Here is a 16,554-nt window from a genome sequence, read left to right on the forward strand (position 1 = left end):
TTCTTTCATTGTTTCCTTACTTCCTCCTTTCTTGTTTCCCTTCTGATTTTTTTCAAGGTCATTCAACTTCATTCCAACGCATTCCACGGTTTCCATTCAAGTTCCTTCGCCTTCACCAGAAATTGCATTCTCAGGTTTATCATGGCATACATTACCAGTCACCTAGTCTTAGTTTGCATTTTTCGTCTGGTAGAGACTCTTGATATATAATGCCTTGAAAACAGCCACAGTCTCTGAGAAAACTAGGCAGACACAGTTGTTTTGTATTTCAGTGAAAAAATATGACAATTTCCATTTGTCCTGGAAGGAAAGTCCCTCTGAGTCAACTTTCTTTTTCTTCGCTGCAGTCTCTATTTTTAGAAATAAGCTGGAAAGGGCCATATAAGGATACGAGGTTCATTCTGACAGCTAACACAACTTTGAGGGTGGTGTGTTCAGAGAGGCAGCGCACGCTTGAAGCGTATTTCCAAAAGCACCTGAGACGAGAACGCGGCCACAGGTCTGCTGCCATCTTCTGGTGAAATATAAAATAGCTTTTTTTACATATGTATTTTCTACTGTAGTAAACAGTACGGACTATTAATTGCATGCCAGATGATGTGGACTGGTGGAAATTTGAACAAGTCCCCCGGGTTAGGGATGCCTGATTTAATGGATTGAAATCTAATTGGTTGTTGATATGTGATTGGTTGCACATTCATGGACCAGTTTTATGCATTGCACCATCATATCTTAGCACACTAGCCACCACAAGCAAGCACACTTTGTCTATCAGAAGACGCAGGTATGCAGAGTCGAACAGAAGCTTATATTATACACTTCATCTAATAAAGTCTCACAAAATGAATCAATTTGAGGCTAATATTTAGCTAAACTCATTAAGTTGCAAAACAGACCAGACAACCACAACAAGTTTGGGCATTTTACTGCAGTTTTAACACTTTCAGGTGTGAATGGAGTCTGAATGTGGCTGTCTATGAAGGTACTATGTAAGATATAGATATTATTGATAAAATTGACAACTTGTTGATGATTGTGCACTAAAGTGAGAGCGGAAGAAGAAGGGGACTTGACTTCTCTTATACACACTTCTGCTTTTTCATCTCTGGAACTGTTTCTTGATAACGTACAGTGTACAAAGCGTTAGTGGGTGCGTAATGTCCGTGTTTTTTTTTTTTAAACATACATTTTAATCCTTTTTTAACAAATGGAATGTGTTTCAGGTTGATTTAACAATGAAGGAAATTTGGGTTATTCTGGTATTCATTTCAGGTAAGTTTTATTTTACCTGTGTAATATGATTGAAATGAGTTGTTACCACATGATCATATTTATTTGAGGTTATTAGACATCAAAAACCCTGTAATGTGCTGAATCTGGTTGAAGACGGATTTTGGCTGTATAATATGAATTCCTCCTGTTGAAATGGCATATCTGGTATTGATGTGATGAATGTTTATTCATCCTGACTTCCTTTGCTCTAAGGTGTATTGAGTGGAGACTGGGGAGTGACATTCAAGGATCAATGTGCTTTGGAAGGGTCGACGGTGGTTGTGAGGTGCCAGTATGACTACCCTTTTCTTCACTTTGTCACATCAGTTGGCTGGTTTCTAGCTCGATGGCAGTCAGGCAGGTGGATCTGGCTCACAGCCACTTCCATCCCACCCCACTTTGAATATGTGGGCAACTACCAGAAAGACTGCAGTCTGAAGATCAATAATGTAAAACATGCTGATGAAGGGCATTACCTCTTTCGTTTTGCGACGACCCTGAGCAGTTGGACAAGCAAAAATGCACTTCATTTGTCAGTAAAAGGTATAGACATTTTTAGTTTTCACAAGGGGTGGGTGATGAATGAATTTCATCGATTAATTTGAGTTTATTGCTTATCTGATTATTTAAACCTGTTCCATAATTCAAAGCGCATCCTTGCTTATGTGCACTGCTTGCACTAACAATCTGGCTGCGAACAGAGGAGCTACGAATTACATATGGAGCAGCCGAGCCATGTATTTTGACAGCTCATTTTATCATGCTAAATTGTTGAACATTTCCAATGTATATTTATTAAGGCGCGTGTTAAAAATATGTTTTATTAAAGGGACATTTCACTATCTGCAAAAGAAAAAAAAATCATTTCTATTATTCCTGTAAAATTTGATGCAAGTTAATGCTGGTTGTGGAATTCAAACCGTGTTTGGTAGGCCTACTGGGAAAAAATAAAGCAAATCCCAGAGGAAGTCAAAAGAAAGTAATGTAATTTTTTGGGCCATATCGCCCTGCCCTAGTTTTGGATGCCATGCATTTAATCCCACATTTCCTGAGCAGAACTGACTGCTGTTGTGGAGCCAAGCACAGTGACAGAAGGCCAATCTGTCAGGCTGACCTGCAGGAACGATTGTGGCAGGCTGGTCTATGTCTGGTACCGAGATGGAAAAGTGGTACCACAGCCGGTCTTCTGGGCCAGCAGAAATGATTCTGGGACTTACTACTGTGCTGTCCTCGGACAACAGAAGATCAAATCGGCCTCCGTGGCTCTAAATGTTCAATGTGAGTATTTGTCGACTCTTTTCAAAGCAGATGTCACCCGCAACATTTTAGGCCTATAAATGTGCAGGGTGGCATGGTTAAATTCATCATTTCATCTGCATGAATGGTCGTTTTTCGGGGGTGAAAATGTATTTACAGTTGTTGCCATTTTGGACATACATTTTAAGATAATTGAGCGTTCTAAATAGGCTGTAGGCGTAAATGTGAGTGTGAATGGTTTGTTTGCTTGCTAGATTGTTTGTTTTCGGGCGATGTGGTTTTGATCAGCTGCCGTGACCATGTCAAAGTGTTCTTGAGAAAGCTACCGAACCGCCCGTTGCTCCTGATGCTGCGTCATCAGTAGGTGAATGACAGTGTGGAAGCACTTTGAGTACCATTAAGGTAGAAAAGTGAAAACCCATCTGTCTGTATTGCTAGCCTATTAGAATAGCTGACTAAGTACTGTTTGAACGTTTTCATATGAAACAGCGAGCACATTGGTATTTTATTGATTTCATAATAATAAGTTAAACATGACTTATTCCCTGCGAATGACTGGCGACCAGTCTAGGGTGTACCCCACCTCTTGCCCAAATTCAGATTCAATACTGTAGGCTTCACTCCACCCCGCTGAGGGCAAGCAGTATAGAAAATGGATGGATAGATAAAACAAAGTTATGAAAATTATCTCGCTTCTTGGCGGTATTACAATTATTCATTTTTTGTCACTTGTGGCAGAGCAGCAATAAAGGCAAAATTATCATGAAAAATGCTTTCATTCGTCTTGTAGTAGTACATTGACATTTATGATTTATATGAAAATGTCAAACTTTTCAATAAGGGCCATACAGTATTCTCATCGCTATGCGTGAGTCAGAATAGGCGCTTAGCTGCACGCTTTTCTTGGCTGTGCACATTCTCCCGTCAACCCAGATCTGTCTTTTATGCCCCCCCCCAAGCCAGATAGGCACTGTGGGTGGAGGATCCCTAAAATGTGGGCGTTCCCTGTCAAATCTGACCCTGCATGTATTTTCCCGCTGACTTAAGCACTTTTCCTCTTCCACACTCCAGAGGCTCTGTGAAGATGAAACATAATATTGCACTTTAAGTTTGGATTCAATTACAGTACTGTATACTGTCCATCCCGACTCCTCACATGGAAGCAATATTCAGGAAACTATCAAATGTATGTAGAGAAGCCCAGGCGCGCAATAATTTGTCCCAGTCTAAAAGTGACAGCGTGTAGAATGTTTTGATTTTTCAAAGTTTATTCATTCTGAAAACCCACTATTAATTTCAGTAATATGCAAAAAAAAAAGGGAAAAAAAGTCTATCACATCAAATGTACATTTTTTTAATACAATCATAGGTGAAGTAATCTCTAATTATATTACATTGGGTGAGCCTCCCCTAGAGGAGGCTGCCATGGCTCACCGCCAGCTTTCTGCTACGGGTACTCAAAAGAGACAACCCAGCGAACGTAGTTCCTCCACATCATGACTACAGCATGTGTAACAAACGCAATGCACTTACTTTGTCACTTGAGGGAATACCACAAATCGCTTGTGATATCATTTTGCTTGTACCTCTGCTGAAGAAATTGGTGGTAGGCTTGCGACATGTGGTTTCTCTGAGGCACCGTAGTGGACACGCTTCAAAACACGCACTTCGAGCTTAGGTCGTTGCATTCTATTAGTACACCACTAGGTGGCAGTAATTCTACACATTGGGCCTTTCATGAGGCATTGTCTCATTTGGGATATAAATGAAATCTTAATCTGAGTTTTGATTCTCTGTCTTGAATAACGTTTTTTGTTTAAATCAGATGCTCCGAGCAACGTTGTGTTGTCAATGACACCACCGGGAGACGTCATTAATGGAAGCTCCGTGACTCTCAGCTGCAGAGGCGATGCCAATCCACCTGTCCCACTAAGTGGCTACAGCCTGTATAAAGGCAATGAACTGATAAGTTCTGGACCAAGTCACACCATCTCTCGTCTTCAGCCCAGCCACAGTGGAATGTATCACTGTGAGGCCTCAAACAATATCAGCTTGAGGGGCATCTCGTTTGTCAAATCAACTGAGCTCACTCTGGATGTGCAGTGTAAGGATCTTCAGATGTTAACTTCATGTACCGTAATTTTGAGAAAATGTACACTAATTGTATGCACCCCAAAAATCACCCTTCGAAAGCTGATTTTTCCTTTTACTCATGTAATATAAGCTCCCCCATGTTACTGGTATTCATGCTCAAAAATTGAAGCATTACATAGTTACATACATATTACATTACATAGTATGATAGAGTGGAATTTCTTTCATTTAAAGGGGAAACCAACCCAAACATATATTTTTTTCAAGAATATGTTTTATGCAAGGGTGGTCAACTGATTAGCACGTCTGCCTCACAGTTCAGAGGTCGTGGGTTCGATCCCGGCTCCGGCCTCCCTGTGTGGAGTTTGCATGTTCTCCCCGTGCCTGTGTGCCCGCCTACTGCCCGTAGAGAGCTGGGATAGGCTCCAGCACTCCCCGTGACCCTTGTGAGGATAACCATTGTAGATAATGGATGGATGGATGTTTTATGCAGGCCCACTCGTTGAAACACTGCATTTTGATTAATATTGCGTTTGTTGAATATGAGTTAAGCAGCAAAATCCACCGGTTTTTAGCCATCTCAGGGGGCAGCCATTTTGTCACTTCTGTCGACTGAAAATGACAACTGCTCAGGGCTCAGGTAACGACCAATCATAGCTCAGCTTTAGAAAACAGGTGAGCCGTGATTGATCGTTACCTGAGTCCTGAGACACTGTGATGTCATTTTCAGTCGACAGAAATGACAAAATGGCCGCCCACTCAGATGGCTAAAAATGGGTGGATTAACTCTTATCCCTCAAACACAACATTTATCAGAATGCCTTGTTTCAACTAGTGGGCCTGCATAGAACATATTCTTTACAAAAATGTTTGACTTTCCCTTTAAGTAAATTTTTTTGTGTACAGAGAAATTCTCTTATCTTGCTAACAATTTTGTTCGCTATTCTCGCATGATCACAGTGATCTCACAAAACCAAAGAACAGCAAAATGTCCCAGATATGATTATCGAGTGGCGAGAGCATTGTGAAATGGCATCTGGAAAAAAAAAAGTGCTCGCTTTGGCTAACACAAACCCTAATTCCAATGAATTTGAGATGTGTAAAATTCAAATGATAGAGAATACAATGATTTGCGAATGCTTTTCAACCTATAATCAATTAAATACACTGCAATGACAAGATATTTATGTTCAAACTGATATACTTTGTTTTGTTTTTGCATATATTCACTTATTTTGAATTTGATGCCTGCAACACGTTCAGAAATAGCCGTTTGACTCTGTATTACGTCACCGTTCCTTTTAACAACACTCAGGTGGAAAGTGAGGACACTAATTGTTGAAGCTTTGTAGGTGGAATTCTTTCCCATTCTTGCTTGATGTCCAACTTCAGTAACTTTCTCAACAATATGGTATTTTTGTTGTTGTATTTTGCGCTTTATAATATGCCACACATTTTCCATGGGAGAAAGGTCTGGACTGCTGGCAGGCCAGTCTAGTCTTTTACTATGAAGTCACACTGTTATAACACATGCAGAATGTGGCTTGGCATTGTCTTGCTGAAATAAGCAGGGAATTCCCTGAAAAAGACCTTGCTTGGATGGCAGCATATCATCGCTTTCCTGTGAAAAACAAAACATTTTTATATTTAATTTTCACGTTAATGTGATGTCTGTAACGCGGACACACCCTTCACATAAAAATAAGAAAATGGAAAAAAATTGACATACTGTAAGTGTTTTTCACATGACAGAGAAGATAGCTGTAATTGTGTCAGTCAGTCCATCATGTTATTTTAACCGCGCTTCTGCCAGTAAACATCAAAGGTCCGGTAGTCTCCGTTACACCAGATGTAATGGAGAGAATCCGGTCACTTCGCAATAATCAGTACCCAAGAAGTAGTTCTCAGTCTCAAAAAGGTTGGCGACCCCTGTCCTAACCCCACTTTTTCCAAAAAATAAAAATAGAAATGTAAAACTTAACTCACAAGAACTTTTCAGTACTTCGCAATAAGTATATTTCTCATATTTAAAGAGAGATAGTCTATCTAAGTGTGTGGATTACTTTTAATGACCGTTTTTGTATACCATTATTTTTTCACAGGGAGCATGTCACATTTTTTGTCTCACACCTGACTGAACCTTTTCATATTGTCCATCAAATGTCTTGGTTTTAACAGATCTGCCAAGGGTTGCTGATGGCAAAATTGTCAAGGTGATGTGCAGCATCACAGCCAACCATGCCACCCACAGCTATGTGTGGTACAAGTGGACCAGCTCCAGCTCACTGCTCCAAGTGGGCTCGGAGCAGGTGTTGTCTTTTGCCTCCATGGAAGCACCCTACACTGGAATCTACCTCTGTCAGGCATGGAGCCAACTTGAAGTCATCAACTTGACGAAAATCCTTCTTCCAATGGAGGAACAGAATTCTGGTTTGTGTTACTTGCCCTGTCAAATATAAAATCAGCCAGTTCCTCATTGATCATGCTCACTCTACAGTATGACTGAACCAATTTTACTGTTGAAATGTAAATTACGGCCACCGTTCCATCTCCAAAAAAATTGCCTCACATAATTTTTTTACTGACAATTCACACATTCAAAATACAGCAGCAGAGAAAGCTATTGCAGTCATCATTTGAGCTGTTGTCTCAATAACTCTGCCTTGGTCAAATGAGATCTAAGGGTTTGTTTGCTAGTGCTGCTATTGGTTAAAGCTCCGTCTTTGGCCACCCAGAAGTAAAGTTTGTGTGATATGATGGTAAAACGTTCTATTCAGTGCTTAGTAGTGCACCAACCTACCCGTTTATTATCATTATTATTATTATTTTATCTCTACAGGTCGCCTGTCTGTCACAATACTCGGTGGACTTGGAGCCTGTATTTTTGGTATACTTGTTGTAGCTACACAACTCTGGTAAGTTACTGATGTAATGGGCGATACTGTGACTTGATAGTTACATGAGTATTTTTGACAACTCTTAACAAATGTGGGTGTTTTTGCACTTCCTCTGTATGCTTGGAGATTGATGTAATTTAAGTGTTGCACAACTTTGTGGACCACTATTGCCTAACTAACGGTGCTGTATTGAGGGAAAAACCTTAGGTTACATGACTGACACAGTACCAATAATTTTTATATTTTTTTCAATTTCCACGTTGAAGCGGTGGGGCCCAAAGTGGCGTTTTTTTTCATAGGCCCCAAAGCTCTATAGCAGCACCCCAACATGGCTTCTTGCTTAAAGAGGAAGTCAACCCAAGCATATCATTTTCAACTATATGTTCTACGCAGGTGCAATATTTATCAGAATGCCTTGTTGAAAAAAGGCATTCTGATAAATATTGCGTTTGTGGAATAAGAGTTAATCCACTTTCCACACTCCACTTTTAGCCATCTCTGGAGCCAGCCAGTTTGTCACTTCTGTCGACTGAAAATGACATCACAACTGCTCGGGGCTCAGGTAACGACGAATAACGGCTGACCTGTTTTCTGAAGCTGAGTCGGGATTGGTCGTTAGCTGAGCCCTGAGCAGTTGTAATATCATTTTCAGTCGACAGAAGTGACAAAATGGCTGCCCCTGAGATGGCTAAAAAAAGGGGTGGTTTTGCTGCTTAACTCATATTCCACAAACACAATATTAATCAGAATTAGGGCTGTCAATAGATTGCAAAAAATTGAGGGATTAATTAATTATGATCTGTAATTTATTGATCTAGTTAATCTATTTTTCAATCTCACTTAAAAATTGCTGAGAAAAGTCTCAAAGCATATCACTCTGCCTTTGTCAATAGTACTGTCAGGGCATTTTTAAATTTACCAATCATCAGACCAACAACTCTCACATGCGCCTCCATTTTCACGTCTTCTCTCTGCTCCTGAACTTGCCTTCCCATCTACAATAGGAGCCTATCAGGTTATGCCAAACAGTGTAAACACAATGACAGCCAATCAGTGTCCACTTCAGGGTGTGACATCGAACATTGTTTACACCCCCAACCACCCAAGCCCCATGCATCAAAATGAATCTCATCATCATACAGAAACAGTAAAGTTAGAGATTAAAAATTAAATTAATGCGATTAAAAAAAATTAAGGCTTTAACTCTGACTGTAATTAATTGATCTCAATTAATGCACTAATTTGACATCCCTAATCAGAATGCTGTGTTTCAACTAGTGGGCCTGCTGGGAACATATTCTTGGAAAAAAATGTGTTTGGGTTGACTTCCGCTTTAAAGAGATTTCATACAATATATAACAAAATACAAGACAACATTACCAATATATTGCAATGATATATAGTGTAAATGCTAAAAATGAATGTTTCAATGTTGTGAAAAGAAACATAATTGTCACAGAAAGAATCTGTTTTCAAACACTGGTAAACAAAATGCTGCTTTTCATAAAATTGAATTGATTTTGTTCTATTTTTTCCCCCCATGTTAGGAAGAAACAAAGGAAGACAGAGGAAAAGGTTTGCATGTTCCATCCATCCATTTCATTCCACTTATGTGGGCGTGGTCAGACTTTGCTGGCCCTGTCCACCTCTCCTAGTTCTATCGCAGATACGTTCCCTGGCCAGCTGTGAGGCATAAGCCTCTTGGGCAACCCCCATAGCAGACAAGCTTGTCTATAAGGCATATTGCAACATGGGTAAAAGGTGGAAAAATACCAGCTTTTACAGGTAGTGTAAAAAAAAGGCTATACAGTAGTCCATGCAGAGGTGACCTCCTGGTTGGTCTTTTTCACCTCCAGAGGTAGATGCCTAAAAATAGATGCCCAAACCACCTCGACTGACTCCTCTCATTGGAAAGCTATAGCGCAGGGGTCACAAACTCCGGTCCTCGAGGGCCCCTGTCCTATAGGTTTTCAATCTCTCCCTGCTGTAACACACCTGTTAAAATGATCAGGATTGTTATCAGGCTTCTCAAGAGCTTGCTGATGAGCTGATCATTTGAATCAAGTGTGTTACAGCAGGGAGAGATTGAAAACGTGCAGGACAGGTGCCCTCGAGGACCGGAGTTGGTGACCCCTGCTATAGTGTCTCTACTTCAATTTTCAAGATATGTTACAAGCCCCTCAATCTATCCTTAACCATGACAGTCGAGCCTTCTATTGATCATTCGCTTACTCGGTAACAAGGCAACAGACTAGTAGTTCACACCAACCAGGAGGGCACACTCAACCCTTGGTCTCCAACTTGAAGGTGCTGATCAACACCCCGGCAGCATCTCGTCTGAGCAAGTGCTTAAGAGTCACAATTTGATGAGACCATCTAGACCACATTGTCCACAAATAGCAAAAATGTGTTCTTAAAGCAAGCAAAATGGACACCCTTTACAGCTTGGTTGTGACTCAAAGCTCTGAAATATATATATATATATTTATATACCATATTCTACGCACTATAAGGCGCACCTAAAAACCGTCAATTTTCTCAAACGCCGACAGTGCGCTTTAATAACCCGGTGCGCCTTTTATATGGATCAATATTGAGCCCAACACGTCTCACAACTACGGTAAGCAGCCGCCGACTCCATTTTGCCCCGTAGAGGAAATTGTGTGCGGTGCATTCTGGGATATATGACTGTGCGAAGCGTGCCGTTTCATTTCCATTTATGTGTTTGTGTAACGACCCCAAAATGGCTCCTATTAGACACGCTTATAACGCAGAGTTTAAACTCAAGGCGATCAGTCACGCAGTAGAACACGGGAATGGAGCAACAGCGAGCGAATTTAACATTAACGAATCAATGGTGCGGAGGAAGTGGAGGAAGCAACAAGATGTCCTACGGCAAGTAAAGAAGACTAAACTGAGTTTCCGAGGGAACAAAGCGAGATGGCTACAGTTGGAGCACAAACTCGAAACGTGGGTTGTTGAGCAGAGAGTAGCAAGTAGAAGTGTCATGTGTGTCATCTTCCAAACCGCTTATCCTGTACAAGGTCGCGGGGAGGTGCTGGAGCTGACAATGGGCGAAAGGCAGACTACACCCCGAACTGGTCGCCAGCCAGTCGGAGGGCAGCAAATAGAAGTGTCACTACAATTACTATTCGAATGAATAGTATTCGTGCTAGTATGGTGCATTCGGTTTATGAAAAGACGTAATCTCTCCATCTGCACATGAACTACTGTTTCACACCAACTGCCAAAAGACTACCAAGAAAAGCTGGCCATTTTCTGCGCATACTGCAAAAACAAGATTACTGAAAAAAAGATCTGTCCAGAGCACATCATCAACATGGACGAAGTTCCACTCACCTTTGATATTCCCGTGAACCGCACTGTGGATATAACGGGAGCATGTACGATAAATGTACGCACCACAGGGAATGAGAAGTCATCCTTCACTGTAGTTCTCACCTGCCAGGCTAATGGCCAGAAACTTCCAGCCATGGTTATTTTCAAGAGGAAGACCTTGTCAAAAGAAAACTTTCCAGCCGGCGTTGTCACAAAGCTAACTCGAAGGGATGAATTGATGAAGAAAAGATGAGTGAGTGCTTGAGAGAAATTTACGCGAAAAGACCAGGTGGCTTTTTTCACACAGCTCCGTCCCTATTGATATACGATTCCATGCACTCCCATATCACTGATGGTGTCAAAAAACAAGTGAAACACACTAATTCAATACTCATCGTCATTCGGATGGATTGACAAAAGAACTCCAGCCGCTAGATATTGTCAACAGGGCATTCAAAGCTAGACTGCAAGCTGCGTGGCAGCAGTGGATGACAGAAGGCAAACATACGCTCACTAAGACGGGGAGACAGCACTGGACGACATACGCCACTATCTTCCCGTGGATCGTAAATGCCTGGGCTGATATATCAGTCTCAACTTTGGTCCGAGCTTTCAGGAAGGCAGGAATTGTTATTGAACTGCCAGACAGCAGCGACACTGACACGATTGATGACGACTTTGAAGAGACGGAGGGCATGTCGGATGCCATATTCGCCCAATTGTTTAATCCGGACACTGAAGACGAAGAATTTGAGGGATTTGTGGATGAGGTATAAATGAATAAAGTGAATAGGGACATTAACCCGTTCAGGACGGGAGCGCATAACCGCGTTTCTACCACTAGAGCCGGGAGCGCTGTTGCGTCGTTCTACCCTTAAATCCGAGAGAGCGTACACGTCATTTTCTTTTTATTATTTAATTATCGGTCTCTTAACCAATAAAATGCACCAGAATATACACGTGATGGTGTCGTAAGGCCGCATAGGACGTTCCGGAATTCTTGCGTCGCCCTTGGATCGCAGGAGCTCTTAAATGAGTAACGTTGGTGATATAGACAACGCGCTTGTGGACTTTGAACCAGCAGAACCAGTCGAACGTGATATACAGTTAAGATATATGTTTGAAGACAATGACAATATCGACGTCTTTGTAACAGAATATAGGATGGTAAATTACCACTCGATTTTTTACATAAAAAATAGTGCTTCTCCTACACGGACATTTTATTTTTACCTCTTTGATTGAAACAGTAAAGATTAATAAACTCGGGCCTGTGTGCGAACCACATGTCTAAGGTCTTAAATTCTTTTGGAATTATGTTTCTGTCTGCTACAGGGGCTGAGATATTAATTATTTTGGTGTTGAATTTATGTGAAAACTTCAGGTTTTCCAAAGACGACCTTAGGTTTTGGGGAGCCAGGCACTTTAGGCCTTAATGGGTTAACGTTTGAACAATGTTGAGTTATTGTTATACATGTATTGTTACTGCTTTGCACTATTTCGAGTGTTACTATATTGTGATTGCACTAACGTTTGATTTACCATAACAGTATCAGACTGTACGTGTTTACTGAATCATGTTCATCAATGTTCACCTCCACTATGTGATATAAATGTTGCACTACGTTATACCTTACTGTTGTTAAAAGATAAAATGTGTCACTACACAATGTAAAACTACTATGTCACTGACTTTACCTCGGGGAAAATAATAAATCAGCTGTTTATGCATTTTGGGAGTGAAGAGATGAATAAAGTTTGTATATACATGTATATGTACATATATGGGCTATTCTACTGAATTGGTTCAAATTCAGAGTTGGAAAATGTGTGAAATTTGTATATTATTTCAGAAAAACTTTTACTGTATTCATGTTGCACCATATCTAAAGGACACATATATAGTAAAAGTAGAGTCAATTTTCAAACAGTATTTTCTAGCTTTTCCCTAATATCTTGCCTGTCCTAAAATTTGTCACTACCGAAACACACAATTACAGAAGAAAAAAATTATATTTTTATAAATTGATATATATGGTTTTGACATAAAAATCAATCTAAATGAATTTTTTACAGAATTTAATATTACTTTTTCCCAAATAAATCAAAATTAATATGCTATTTTTCATTGTAAAATATAGAAAGTTGATCATATTGACTTCAAAATTCATCATTAATTAAAAGAAACATACCCTTAAACAACCATTATCATAAATTGTTGGTTGATAATTCAATACATTTTATTTTTGTCAAAACATCTGTTTTTTCGGTACTGACTGCAAAGTTTCGGTAGTGACCATAGTGTTGCTGTTGTTGCAGTAATACTATGTGTGAGGGTAACATTGTAATCACTTAATTAGTTATATATTATAACTATTAACATGTATTATAACTAGTGAAACATAATTTTTTTCTATTTTCACTTCACTTCATTATTGAAAAACTGTGATTTCACCTTCCAAATGAAAATTTAATTGGAATGACAAACATTTTGGTAACATACACTCCCCCCAGAAAAACCCTTCCCCAAGCAGATTCTGCTTAACAAGTATAAAAGTACGTAATGGAAAGGAAGGAAAGCTTATCTTAACAGGTGGCTTCCTTGATTGCAAAGAGCAAATTACTTTTAGCATTGCATGTTGTGACTGGTTGTTCCTTGATGTATCAGTTGCTATGCAGTTGCTATGGTCCTTTTATGCTTTGTCCTTTGTCATGTCATATAGGCCTGATGTCTTGTAAGATCGAGTTATTCAGTTATCCAGTCAGAATTCCTCCAGTCCTGCTCTCTTCTAACTTGAAGAAAATCTACAAAATCGATGTAAATCATTCACCAGACATTTAAAAGGAACCAAAATGTACTATTAAAGTAAAATAATTTTTAAATTGGCAAAAATCTACATTTTATTTTCATGATTTGAAATTTAGAAGGTAGGGATTGGGACGTATAAAAATGACTTTTTATACATTGAGTTTAATAGTATCTCAATTAATGTCTTGTGATAAAATAGATCATAACAAGATATTACTAAATATGCAAGGTCTGAACACTTAATTGTTTTTTAAAATTTGATTTTCGTTGTGGGACAGCAATTTCAACCAATTCGGTAGAATGGCTCATATATGTATGTGTAAATACATATGTAGATAGATAGAGCGATAGATAGATATTTTCTAATATGGTTGTCAGGGATGGCTCCAGGATTTGTTTCTCTCCGGAGGCTACAAGAGGCTGAGAAAATAATAATGAATAACAATAAATATATTTGATCAATATCAAATAAAATGCTGGAGAAGCTTAAAAGGGAAATCAACCCAAACATATTTTTGTCAAGAATATGTTCCCAGCAGGCCCACTTGTTGAAACACAGCATTCTGATTAATATTGTGTTTGTGGAATATGATTTAAGCAGCAAAATCCACCCCTTTTTACCCATCTCATCCATTTTGTCATTTCTGTCGACTGAAAATGACATCACAACTACTCAGGGCTCAGGTAACGACCAATCACGGCTCAGCTTCAGAAAACAGGTCAGCCGTGATTGCATAGAACATCTTCTTGAAAAAAATATGTTTGGGTTGACTTCCACTTTAACTGGGACTACACCGCTTTCTGACAGTGCTATAGCCTGCCTCTCATCCTGGTATAGCGCCCTCCCTGGTGGTTATTTGAAAATATTCTGAGGACATACTGTATATACTGTCTGCAGTAGTTTTTTTTTGTGTGTCTTGCACTACAACTAACCACTCATTAATATTGACCAATCAGGCGGTGTTTCCTTTCCAAGAAGTCAACTCTGCCGCCATTGAAGATCAGTCCAACGGTGTGTATGCCAATGTCGGCATATATATACCATCTCCTCAACCTCCACTACGAAAATACTCAAGCAAACAACACGCCAATGTAATGCACCTGTATGGACATGTGAAAACCCGACGTCAAAGCTCACATTCACAGTCATATAATAACAACTCATCCATTTCCAATAATGATGAGGTTACCTACTCAACAGTCACCACTGGAGTGAAAAAATCTCAATTTGACCAAAACAGATCACAAGAATCCAGGTAGGTTTACTACCCAGGCTGTAAAACACTCACAATATTGATGGAGAGTGATACATATTGTTATCATATCTCAGGGGGCGGGCCTGTTATATTAGTGCGGTACTCATTCCTACTTTTGTTTTTCATCCACAGGCTCAAAATGGGACAGACTGCCGACTCAGTGATCTATAGCTCTGTGGCTAATGCTAGCTGAGCGAACATGGTGGCTTTTTCAGTCTTTGTGAGGTTCAAGAAATCTCAGGCTAGGTTCACACCGCAGGAAAATGCGACCCAGATCGGATTTTTTCAAATCCGACCTGGGTCAGATACATATCCGATTGTTTACAATGCGACCGCGGTCTGAACGGCCAGGTCGCATATATCCGACATTGACGTCATCCGGAGGCCAAAATGCGCTCCGCGCAGGCGGAGTGACAGTGCTGGGAGCAGGGGAGCCATGCTGGAGCCATGGGTGGGCCTGGCTCACACAGGCCCACCACATTGACAGACTGCCCACCCAATGAGATTCATGAAAAAAATATCCATCCATCCAACTACAGTGGTACCTCTACTTGCGAAATTAATTGGTTCTGGAAGAAATTTCTTAAGTAGAAAATTTTGTAAGTACAGACGCGTTTTCCATGTAAATGCCCTAATCCGTTCCAAGCCCCCCAATATTCAGACATAAATGTTTTATAAAGCATAAAAATACATGAAAACATGTAACAAATAAATGTTACAATTAGATTATTGCAGAATAAATTAGAGTTGTGCATAATGTAAAAAAAAAAAAAAGAATAGAGTAAGGAATAAAAATGAAAATAAAATATAAAAATGGTCGTTTACCTTTTGATTGCTGTCCTCATCGCTTTTTGCCCTCTTTGGTTCATGTTCTCTCTCAGAAGTGTTTTTTGCCTGGCGTTTTCTAAACAACTGATTTAATAATGTGGTGACTGTCGATACATTACGGTAATATTCTTTGGCGAGATCAACCAAACGCATCCCCCTTTCATACTTTTCTATTATCTCTTGCTTTTTTTTATGGACAAATAAACGATTTTCTCCTTTTTTCTTTTTCTCGTTTCTAATTCACGTAAAACTATCGGAACACCTCATGGCCTGAGGGGGCGAATGACGAGGACGCTGCATCTATCTATCTATTTACCCGTCTATCCATACACATAGAGACATACAGAAGAGGTCCCTCTTAGCCAATGGGATGCCAGGAAGATGCTAGGTAATAGCCAATCGCGAGCGTGCTGGAGCCTATCCCAGCTGTCTTTGAGTAGTAGGCAGGGTACACCCCGAATGGGTTGCCAGCCAATCACAGGGCACACAGAGACAAACAAACATCCACACTCACAATCACACTAGTGGAAATTTAGAGTGTCCAATTAATCTATCATGCATGTTTTGGGAAAACCCATGCAGGCACGGGGAGAACATGCAAACTCTCCCGGGGCCGGATTCAAAACCCACAACCTCTGCACTGTGAGGTGGACGTGCTAACCAATCGTCCGCCGTGCCGCTCTTAAAAAAAAATTACATACGTTTACATTTTTAGTAAATTATTAAATTATTTTGAAAAAAATATATACGTTTACATTTTTAGTCGATTATTGAATTATTTTTGAATTTGTGCGGGTGTGGC

The 16,554-nt window shown here is 40.0% G+C and overlaps 1 protein-coding gene across 1 annotated transcript; it reads left to right on the top strand.

Annotated features, from left to right (window-relative positions):
- The first annotated feature begins 1,140 nt into the window (after nt 1-1,140).
- Nucleotides 1,141-16,321, top strand: LOC147152215 (B-cell receptor CD22-like). Its single transcript, XM_086021364.1, has 9 exons — nt 1,141-1,272; nt 1,486-1,815; nt 2,329-2,550; nt 4,355-4,633; nt 6,802-7,053; nt 7,463-7,538; nt 9,068-9,095; nt 14,626-14,924; nt 15,057-16,321. Exons 1-9 carry the CDS (start codon nt 1,236-1,238, stop codon nt 15,115-15,117), a joined length of 1,584 nt encoding a protein of 527 aa, XP_085877490.1. The 5' UTR covers nt 1,141-1,235; the 3' UTR covers nt 15,118-16,321.
- Nucleotides 16,322-16,554: the final 233 nt, after the last annotated feature.

Source organism: Filicampus tigris, chromosome 2 (assembly GCF_054856515.1).
Source record: "Filicampus tigris isolate MCC_2025a chromosome 2, RoL_Ftig_1.0, whole genome shotgun sequence".
NCBI classification, from domain to species: Eukaryota; Metazoa; Chordata; class Actinopteri; order Syngnathiformes; family Syngnathidae; genus Filicampus; species Filicampus tigris.

Coding starts and splice junctions, on each gene's coding strand:
- LOC147152215 (XM_086021364.1), top strand. CDS start 1,236: ATGAAGGAAATTTGGGTTATTCTGGTATTCATTTCAG. Junction 1,816..2,328: donor ACTTCATTTGTCAGTAAAAG/GTATAGACATTT, acceptor TTTCCTGAGCAG/AACTGACTGCTGTTGTGGAG. Junction 7,539..9,067: donor GTTGTAGCTACACAACTCTG/GTAAGTTACTGA, acceptor CCCCCATGTTAG/GAAGAAACAAAGGAAGACAG.